At 42.6% G+C, this 11,300-nt stretch overlaps 1 protein-coding gene across 1 annotated transcript in view; it reads right to left on the bottom strand.

Annotated features, from left to right (window-relative positions):
- Positions 1-7,613: 7,613 nt before the first annotated feature.
- SARM1 (sterile alpha and TIR motif containing 1) overlaps positions 7,614-11,300 on the bottom strand; it is a 42,573-nt gene continuing 38,886 nt past the window's right edge. Inside the window, exon 8 of the mRNA XM_054535618.2 lies at positions 7,614-7,954. Coding sequence (XP_054391593.1) covers positions 7,892-7,954 — 63 coding nt within the window. The 3' untranslated portion in view covers positions 7,614-7,891. The remainder of the gene's footprint in view (positions 7,955-11,300) is intronic.

Below are 11,300 nucleotides of genomic sequence, written 5' to 3'. Positions count from 1 at the left end.
AATATTTCAAAATAAAAAGCTGTGATATAAAAACCTAATTTCCAGGCTTTTCTTGAAAAATTAAGGCTGGGTGTGGTGGCTCATGCCTATAATCCCGGCACTTTGGGAGGCCGAGGCAGGAGGATTGCTTGAGTCCAGGAGTTCAAGACCAGCCTGGGCAACATAGTGGGACCTGGCCTGTACAAAAAATAGACAAAATTATCTGGGCCTGGTGTTGCATCTCTAGCCCCAGCTACTTGAGAGGCGGAGGTGGGAGGATTGCTTGAGTCCAAGAGGTTGAGGTTGCAGTGAGCTGAGATCACACCACTGCACTCCAGCCTGGGCAACAGACTGAGACTCTGTCTCAGAAAAACAAAACAAAACAAAACAAAACAAAAAAGAATGAAAGAAAGAAAAAGGCTGGGCACGGTGGCTCACGCCTGTAATCCCAGCACTTTGGGAGACCGAAGTGGGCGGATCACCTAGGTCAGTAGTTCAAGACCAGCCTGACCAACATGGATAAACCCCATCTCTACTAAAAATACAAAAAAATTAGTTGGGTGTGGTGGTGCATGCCTGTAATCCCAGCTACTCAGGAGGCTGAGGCAGGAGAATTGCTTGAACCCAGGAGGCGGAGGTTGCAGTGAGCCAAGATCACGCCATTGCACTGCAGCCTGGGCAACAAGAGCAAAATTCCATCTCAAAAAAAAAAAAAAGAAAAAGAAAATTAGAAGATTGGACACACCCTGGGCCTCCATGAAAACCAAAAGCTACATGAAATATCCTTTATGTTATGTTACCTAATTCATAGCCTTTGTCACACTGTGGTACAAACTATGTGTTGGCCTGTCTCCGTGCCTCTAGTCTAATGGGGATACTTTTCAGGGTATCCCCTCATTCCTCTCATCCCAGTTCCTGACACAAAGGATAAATGTTTGTTGAAAAATGAATGGTTGGATATTACAGTTAGTTTCAAATACATAATTAGTTGAAGCTTAGTCAACTTAAAGACAGAAGGCTCTATTTTGTTAATAAAGGTGTCAGCAAGACATATCTCTACATAGATGGTAAGAACATAAACAGTCATCTTTGGAGGAGTTTTGTGAGGTCTGTCAACATTTTAAAGCTGCATACTCTTTGACCTGGTTATTCTGTTTAGAGGAATTATCAGACAGATACAATAGCATATGGGCATTTGCACACAAAGCTATGAACAAGAATACTTATAGCAATATTATTTGTAGAAGCTGGCAACAATCTGAATGTTTATCAACAGGGGACTGAGTAAATAAGTGATCTATCTGTACAGGAGAATACAGTATTCTGCAGCTTGAAAGAGTCTATCTGTGCAGATATGGAACTATCTCCATGGTTAGGTAAAAAGGATGAGATGTAGAAATATGTGCATTGTTATTGCGGGATCTGGCCAGCAGCCGGCAATGCAACGGGGCTCTCTGTCTGCCCCTAGGCGGATCGGCGGGTTGAGAAATAATAGACACACACAAGATAGTAAAAGCTGGGTCCAGGGGGGTCACCGCCTTCTGGTCCCACAGTGCCAACAATGCACTGGATATACCAGCATTTATTATTAAGTTTAGTGAGGGCGGGGGTAGGTTAGTGAGGGATTTAGGGTCATTTGATTATGAGGTGAGATGTTCACATGGGGATGAAGTAATTCTTTAACATAACATTTGTACGTAGAAGTACAGTACATTTGTATGTAGAAGTACAGTATACAGAGATAAGAATTTACAATATAGTGTGTGCATCAGTAATTTATAACAGAGCCTTAGAACAGAAACACAGTCTTTCCATAACGTATGATTAGCAAGATATTAATCAGCAGTAACAATTGCAACGAAAGCTGGTTACTAACAATCCATGGAAACAGGATGTGAAGCTAGACAACTGGTTAGACCAGAAATTCTCAGAAGAGAGTATGCTTTAACCCTAAAGAGGCCTAGAAGAGCCGTGGAAAGATTAGGGTGTTTATAGCCCTATCTTATCCATATGGACAGGCGCCCCCCCATGCCTCCGTTTATAGACTTTCCACAAGGGTCGCATTCCATTCCCAGAGCTATGAACATCTGCTTTTCTGGGATAGGAATCTTGGTGACGTGAAACCTCCCTGACTGCACGTCCATTCATAGGCTCTCTGCAGACGGAAGCACATCATGCGCTGTTGGCTCGTTCTGGTAGTCCAACCTGGCATTGTCTTTACACAATCCTGCATGCAATTTTGTATTCACAATAATCAGGAACATTTCATCTTTTATTCCATAGCAATAGTTTCAGGGGGTCTCCCTACACAGTGTAGCTACCATTTGTGTATGAAAGGGTGTGTGTGCCTCTGTGTGTTCATGCACACTTATATTTGCTAATATATGTGTAAAGCAAGGTTTCTCAACCTTAGCACTGTTGACATTTTGCACCAGATAATTTTTTGCTATGGGCAGCTGTCCTGTGCAAGATCTCCTGTAACTGCTGTCTGTGGAGATGAAAACGAAGAGATCACAACCAAAAAGAGAGAGGGAAACTATTTTCACCTGTCTGAAATTTTAACTATTTTTTTTTTTTGAGAGAGACTTTTGCTCTTGTCCCCCAGGCAGGAGTGCAATGGCACTATCTTGGCTCACCGCAACCTCTGCCTCCTGGGTTCAAGCGATTCTCCTGCCTTAGTGTCCCGAGTAGCTGGGATTACAGTGCCACCAGACCCAGCTAATTTTTTTGTAGAGATGGGGTTTCACCATGTTGCCCAGGCTAGCCTCGAATTCCTGGGCTCAAGTGATCTGAGCCCAGGAATTCCACCTTGGCTTCCCAAAGTGTTGGGATTACAGGCATGAGCCACAGCAGCCGGCCTACACTCCATTTATATGAAGTACAAAACAGGCAAAGCTATTCTCTAGTTACCAGGGCTGGGGATGCTGGGGGTTCCTGAGGCGCAGATAATACTTTAGTTTTTTTTGTTTGTTTGTTTTGTTTTTTAATCTGAGTCATGTTTATACAGTTATTCATTTTGCAAAAATCTATTGTGCTGTATACTTACTACTGGTGTAGATTTCTCTATGTATATACTTCATTTCAAATTTTACTTGAAAAAGTCCTGTTGGAATTTTGAATGGACTTGCATAAATTTGTCGATGAATTTGGGAGATAATTGACATCTTAGAATTGTTAAGGTCATATTATCCATGAGCATGTTGCTAATTATTTTTTTCCTTTGAGACAGAGTCTTGCTCTGGCACCCAGGCTAGAGTGCAGTGGTGTGATCTTGGCTCACTGCAACTTCTGCCTCCTGGATTCAAGCAATTCTCCTGCCTCAGCCTCCCGAGTAACTGGGATTACAAGCACCCACCACCATGCCCAGCTAATTTCTGTAGTTTTAGTAGAGACAGGGTTTCACCATGTTGGCCAGGCTGGTCTCGAACTCCTGACCTCAGGTGATCCGCCCACCTCGGCCTCCAAAGTCCTGGGATTACAGGCGTGAGCCACCCACTGTCCCCAGCCTATTTTAAAAATATTTTTCTTTCTTCAATAATAAATTAACCTTAGCTTATTGTAACTTTTTAACTTTATAAGCTTTTTAATATTTTTAAATTTTTGACTTTTTTGGGATAACAATTGAAAACACACATTGTAAAACTGCACAAAATTAATTTTCTTTCTTCATATCATTATTCTATAAGCACTTTTCTATTAAAAAGTTTTTTTTAACTTTTTAACTTTTTTGTCCAAAACTAAGACACAAACACACATATTAGCCTGGGCCTACAAATGGTCAGGATCATCAATATCACTATTATCACTGTCTTCCACCTCCATGTCTTGTCCCACTGGAAGGTCTTCAGGGGAAATAACACGCATGGAGCTGTCCTTTCCTGTGTTATCAATCCCTTCTTCTGGAACACCTCCTGAAAGACCCAGCCATTCCACTCCTAAGTATTTATCCAAGAGATATGAAAGTGTAAGTCAATATAAAGACTTGAATATGAATATTCATGGCAGCTTCATTTGTATTAGTTCAAAACTGGAGACAACCCAAATGTGCATCAATAGGTGAATGAATAAATTATGGTATATACAAACCATGGAATGACACTACTCGGCAATAAAAAGGAATACATTATCGATACACACAACCCCAGGGATGAATCTCAAAGTAATTGTGCTGAGCTAAAGAAGCCAGACAAAAAGATTGCTGGATCATTCTATTTGTATAAAATTCTAGAAATGAAAATTAATCTATAATGACCCAGAAAGATTAGTGGCTGCTTGGGGACAGGGACAAGGGTTCAGGGAGATGTAAGAGGGAAGGGTTACAAAAGCACATGAGAAGACTTTTGGGAATGATGGATATATGTTCAGTAGTTCTTAGGAGTGGTGATTGCACAGGTATATACATATGTCAAAACTGAAATTGTTCACTTTAAAATGTAGTGTCAACTGTAGATCAGTTACACTTCAATAAAACTGTATAAAGACGGCATGTCACCAGGTGCAGTGGCTCACAGTCGTAATCCCAGCACTTTGGAAGGCCGAGGTGAGCAGATCACTTGAGCCCAGGAGGTTCAAGACCAGCCTGGGCAACATGGCAAAACCCCATCACTGCCAAAAGTACAAAAAAATTAGCCTGGTGTGGTCGTGTGCACCTGTGGTCCCTGCTACTTGGGAGCCTGAGGTGGGAGGATCTCTTAAGCCTGGTGGCAGAGGTTGCAGTGAGCAGAGATCGTGCCACTTGTACTCCAGCTTGGGAGATGCAGTGAGACCCTGTCTCAAAAAAAAGAAAAAAAAAAAAAAAAAAAGGCATGTCTTTTATCTGAGTCTTTTAAAGCATCCTTTGAAAGAGTTTTATATTTTTCCTCATAAAGATTTTGTGCATTTGTGTTAGGTTAATTCCAGTTTACACAATAATTTCTGGTGCTATTGTGTCATATCTTAATTCACATTTTGTCATTACTTATTGATTCAGTAGTATCAGTTACATCACTTATGTATGGCTGCATAATAAACCACTCCCTAAACTCAGTGAATAAACACAACCGGGCCAGGCACAGTGGCTCACACCTGTAATCCCAGCACTTTGGGAGGCCAAGGCGGGCAGATCACCTGAGGTCAGGAGTTCGAGAACACCCTGGCCAACATGGTGAAATCCCATCTCTACTAAAAATACAAAAAAATGAGCCAGGCGTGGTGGTGGGCGCCTGTAATCCCAGCTGCTCAGGAGGCTGAGGCAGGAGAATCGCTTGAATGAAGTTGAAGGTTGCAGTGAGCCAAGATTAGGCCACTACACTCCAGCCTGGGCTACAGACAGAGCAAGCCTCCATCTCAAAAAAAAACCACAACCATGTTATTACTCATGATTCTGGGGGGATCAGAGTTTCAGGCAGCTCTCTGCAGAAAGTGCTTCACATGACATCAGTGGGATGACTGGACTGTCTTAGAGGCTTCAAGATGGCTTCATTCACATGTTTGAGGGCCTGGTGGTGGGCAGCAGAGCAAAGGCACATTGCAAAGGGATGGATCTGGAGAGGCATGATTCACTGGAGATAGTTTTTAATATTTTACCTTAGTGAGGAGGAACACTGTATTGGTTAGATTTATGTGTCAACTTGACTGGGCCATGGGGTGCCCAGGTATTTGGTCACACATTATTCTGGGTGTTTCTGTGAGGGTGTTTTTGGGTGAGCATAACATTTAAACTGGTAAACTGAGTCAAGCAGATTGCCCTCCATAATGTGGGTGGGCCTCATCCAATAAGTTGAAGGCCTGATCAGAACAAAAGGCTGACCATCCCCCAAGTAGGAGAATTCTCCGCCTGATGGCCTTTGAAATGAGTCATTGGCTCTTCCTGGTTCTACAGTAGCTTCCTGACTTCAGACTTAAACTGAGACATCGACTCAGACTTGGGCTGATTTGGATTTGCCAGCCTCCATAATCGCATAAGCCAATTCCTTCTAATAAATCCTTTTTTATTCCTTATGAATGAATGAATGCACCCTAGTGATTGTTTCTCGAGACCCCTGACCATTAATTTTTTTTGTTTTTTTTTAGATGGAGTCTCGCTCTGTTGCCCAGGCTGGAGTGCAGTGGCACAATCTCAGCTCATTGCAACCTCTGCCTCCCAGGTTCAAGCACTTCTCCTGCCTCAGCCTCCCAAGTAGCTGGGACTACAGGCATGTGCCACCACGCCCAGCTAATTTTTGTATTTTTAGTAGAGACGGGGTTTCACCATGTTGGCCAGGATGGTCTCGATATCTGGATCTTGTGATCTGCCCGCCTCAGCCTCCCAAAGTGCTGGGATTACAGGCGTGAACCACCATGCCTGGCTATTAATTTTTTAAGTGATCATTTACACAGCAATGTTGGTGAACTTTCTGATTCATAAATTTTTTGCTTCCCTAATAAACCTTATAACTCTATTTTTCTTGCCTTATAATGATGGCAAAGACTTCCAATACTATAATTAAATGTAGCTTTGACAATGGCTATCTTTGCCTTTTTTTCCCAATTCAAAGCAAAATGAGTCTGAAATTTCTCAGCTAACCATAATGTCTTTCTGTAGGTTTTTAGTAGATGTCAAGTTAAGGGTATTCTGTTCCTAACTTTCTGATAGTTTTTTAACCATAAATAGCTGTTTACCTTTGCCAAATGCTTTTTCTGCATTTACTGAGATAACTGTATGTTTTGCTTTTATATTGATTAATTTTCTAATGTCAAATTATTTTGATGGGCCTGACTTTTGTCCTCTTTTCTATTTGATTTACTAATATTTTATTTAGAATTTTCCCATCTTTGTTGATAAGTAAAATGAGCCTAATTTTATTTGCTTTTCCTGTTTTATATGACTTTGGAATCAAGTTTATACCTGCTCCACAGAATGATTTTGGTAACTTTCTATTTTATTTTCTGGAACAACTTGCACAAGACATGAGGTTTTATTCCTTCCAAGTTTGGTGAAACTTACCTATGGAATTATCAGGACCAGAGAATTTGAGGGTTGTGGAGGATATCTTGATTACCAATTTCTTTCTTTCTTTCTTTTTTTTTTTTTGAGACAAGGTTTTGCTCTGTTGCCCAGACTGGAATGCAGTGGTGTGATCTCAGCTCACAGCAACTTCTGCCTACTGGGCTCAAGCAATCCTCTCACCTCAGCTCCCCAAGTAGCTGGGATTACAGGCACGTGCCACCACACCCAGCTAGTTTTTGTAGAGAAGGGGGTCTCACTATGTTGCCCAGGCTGGTCTCAAACTCCTGAGCTCAAGCAGTCCACCCACCTTGGCCTCCCAAACTGCTGGGATTACAGGCCTGGGTGCCACTGTGCCTGACCATTTTTTTGTTTTGCTTTTGTGTTTGTTTGTTTGTTTTTGAGGCAGGGTCATCCCACTCTGTTGCCCAGGCTGGAGTGCAATGGCGCGATCTTGGCTCACTGCAACCTCTGCCTCCTGGGTTCAAGCAATTCTCCTGCCTCAGCCTCCCAAGTAGCTGGGATGACAGGCCTGCGCTACCACGCCCGGCTAATTTTGTATTTTTAGTAGAGACAGGGTTTCACCACGTTGGTCAGGCTGGTCTCGAACTCCCAACTGTTATGTGCGTCCACGTGAAAAGAGTCCACCAACAGGCTTTGTGAGAGCAACAAGGCTGTTTATTTCACTTGGGTGCAAGTGGGCTGAGCCCACAAAGAGAGTCAGCAAAGGGAGATAGGGGTTGGGCAGCTTTATAGGATTTGGTAGGTAGTGGAAAATTACAGTTAAAGGTGGTTATCTCTTGTGGGCAGGGGAGGGGTCACAAGGTGCAGGGTTGGGAGTTCATGAGACTCATTGTCCAGGGGAGGAATGCCACAAGGTCGATTGATTAGTTGGAGTGGGGCATGTATATGTGCACGTCACAGGGGTTATGATGGCTTAGCTTGGGCTCAGATGTCTGACATTGAGGATCCTTCTTTATCTTCCTCTGATGCCCTTCTATGAGAATGAATCTGTTTTGGAAGAAAACGCAATTAAGATTATCCATCACAACAACCATTAGCTCCAAATCTGTATTCATTCCTTTTATTCATTATAAGTCTCATCTACCCGATGAGATAACTTTTTTGAAGACAGGAACTGTATGCTATTTAACAGTGTTGATTCTTCCACAGTTCAGTCATCCTTGCTATCTTGAGGGGGACTGGTTCCAGGATACCGCCCCCACACCATACCAGAATCTGTGGATGCTCAATCCCTTACATATAATGGTGCAGTATTTGCATATAACTAACACACATCCCCCCCATATACTTTATTTACTTGCTTAGAGACAGGATCACCCTCTGTTGCTCAGGCTGGAGTGCAATGTCACAATCACAGCTCACTGCAGCCTCAACCTCCTGGGCTCCAGTGATCTGCCCACCTCAGCCTCTTGAGTAGCTGGGACTGCAGATGCATACCACCACACTGGCTAATTTTTTATTTTTATTTTTAGTAAAGACAAGATCTCACTATGCTGCCCAGGTCGGCCTCCCAAAGTGTTGGGATTACAAGTGTGAGCCACCATGCCTGGCCCCATGTACTTTAAGTCATCACTAATAAAATGTATAGATATTGTACAATGGTGACAGTCATTATACTGTACTTTCTATTTGTATTTTTATTGTTTCTTTTTTCAAATATTCAGCCTCATCTAGTTGAATCTGAAGATGTGGACCTGCTGATGAAGAGGGCTGACTGTATCTAACTTAGGGTCTTGCATGCAGCTGGCACTTAATACATTTTATTGACTGTTTTAGCTAACATTCAACAGACAATTCCTAATAATAATAATAAAAAAAAACTCTTAAAAGTAGGAAATAAAGGAAACCTGAGTCCTTCCTCTAAAGTGGCGTGAAAACCAGCCTGGAAAACATAGCGAGACCTTATCTCTACAAAAAAAAATTTTAAAATTAGCTGCTTGCCTGTAGTCCCAGCCACTCAGGAAGCTGAGGCAGGAGGATCCCTTAAGCCCAGGAGTTTGAGGTTACAGTGAGCTAGATCACACCATTACTCCCCAGCCCGGGTGACAACAAGGCCCTGAGAAAGAAAAGCAAAGAAAGGAAAGGAAAAAAAGGGAAAGGAAAGGAAGGAAACAGTATAAGTATCGAAAAGGAAGAGACAAAACTATCATTATTTGCATATGAAATGATAAATGTTAGACAGCCTAAGAAGCCTAAGAGAATCAACTAAGATTTTACTGGAAGTAATATGAGAATTCAGTATGGTATGTCAGCCTGGGTGACACAGTGAGATCATGTCTCAATTTTTTTTTATCTACATAAGCAGAATAGGCACAAAAATTATCTAAAATATATTTATTTATTTATTTATTTATTTATTTTAGACAGAGTCTTGCTCTTGTCAACCAGGCTGGAGTGCAATGACACGATCTCAGCTCACTGCAACCTCTGCCTTCCTGGGTTCAAGCGATTTTCCTGCCTCAGCCTCCCTAGTAGCTGGGATTACAGGTGCCTGCCACCATGTCTGGCTAATTTTTGTATTTTTAGTAGAGACAGGGTTTCACCATGTTGGCCAGGCTGGTCTCAAACTCCTGACCTCAAGTGATCTGCCTGCCTTAGCCTCCCAAAATGCTGGGATTACAGGCATGAGCCACCACGCCTGGCCCTGGGTGTCTTTTTAAACTGCAGGCACTGGTTCAGTAGGTCTGAGCTGTGGGCTGAGACCCAGTACTTGTCTAATAGGCTTCCTCTGAAGCCAAGCTGCAATTCTGCATCACACTTTGAAGAGCAGGTTCAAGACCAATGTATCTTCTGCCATTTCAGACTACTCAAAAATCCTTCCTCCTATCTCAAGGTCTGTCTCAATGTAATTCCAATTGCAGCCCCACCACACTGGTCCTGGCTACTTCCTGCAGAACCACATGGAACAAATTTAATTGACCTGAACTTGATAGCTTATCAGCTATGTTAAGGCAGCTAGCTGTTAGGGTCCCCTGAGTTTTCTTTTCTTTTCTTTTGAGACAGGGTCTCACTCTGTCACCCAGGCTGGAGTGTAATGGCACAATCTTGGCTCCCAGGTTCAAGCGATTCTCATGCCTCAGTCTCCCCAGTAGCTGAGCCTACATGTGTCCACCACCACGCCTGGCTAATTTTTGTATTTTTTAGTAGATTTGGGTTTTCGCCATGTTAGCCAGGCTGGTCTGAAACTCTGAGCCTCAAGCGATCCGCCTACCACAGCCTCCCAAAGTTCTGGAATTACAGGCGTGAGCCACTGCGCCCAGCTGACAATTAGATATCTTTGAAAGAAAGACTCTATAGCTGTTGATGATAACACAGAAGTTTTTAGTTTTAGTTTATTGACGTGACCCTTCTCCTGACTATGTAACCACTTATCTTCCTCTTCCCATTCATCTAATATGGGGTGATATGTGATATTACCAGTATAATTCTAATATATGCTTTTTGTGGAAAATTCAGAAAACATCGAAGCTAAACATGAAAATCTGCCAGGCAAGGTGGCTTACCCCTGTAATTCCAGCACTTTGGGAGGCCAAGGCAGGCAGATCACTTGAGACCAGGAGTTTCAGACAAGCCTGGTCAACATGGCAAAACCCTGTCTCTACTAAAAATGCAAAACAGCCTGGCATGGTGGTGCACACCTGTAGTCCCAGCTACTTGGGGGGCTGAGGCAGGAGAATCGCTTGAACCCAGGAGGTGGAGGTTGCAGTGAGCTGAGATTGTGCCATTGCACTCCAGAAGCCTGGGCGCCAGAATGAGACCAAAAAAAAAAAAAAATAAGAAAGTTGAAAATGAAAATCTCATATGATGCCATCATCTAGTAGCAACTGCTGTTGACACTGGGTATATTTCTTTTATTTCTTTTCTATTTGCATATTTTATCTTGCTAAAACTCAACATCTTACCTGTTTTAATGATAGATGTTCATTACAGAAAAAGTGGAAAATATAAATATGCCAAAGAAGAAATAGAAATTCCCATGGTCCCATTACCTAGAAACAACCTCTAGTTTCATTTTGATGTGTTTCCTTAAAGATTTTTAAATTGGCTGGGTGCGGTGGCTCACACCTGTAATCCCAGCACTTTGGGAGGCCAAGGATGGTGGATCACCTGAGGTCAAGAGTTTGAGACCAGCCTGACCAATATGGTGAAACCTCATCTCTACTAAAAATAAAAAAATTAGCTGGGCATGGTGGTGGGTGCCTGTAATCCCAGGTACTTGGGAGAAGCTGAAGCAGGAGAATCGCTTTAACTCAGGAGGCGGAGCTTGCAGTGAGCCGAGTTTGTGCCACTACACTGCAGCCTGGGTGACAGAGTGAGACTGTCTCAAAAAAAA

The sequence above is a fragment of the Pongo abelii genome, chromosome 19 (genome assembly GCF_028885655.2).
Source record: "Pongo abelii isolate AG06213 chromosome 19, NHGRI_mPonAbe1-v2.0_pri, whole genome shotgun sequence".
Lineage (NCBI taxonomy): Eukaryota > Metazoa > Chordata > Mammalia > Primates > Hominidae > Pongo > Pongo abelii.
This window is presented reverse-complemented; position numbering and strand designations above follow the sequence as displayed.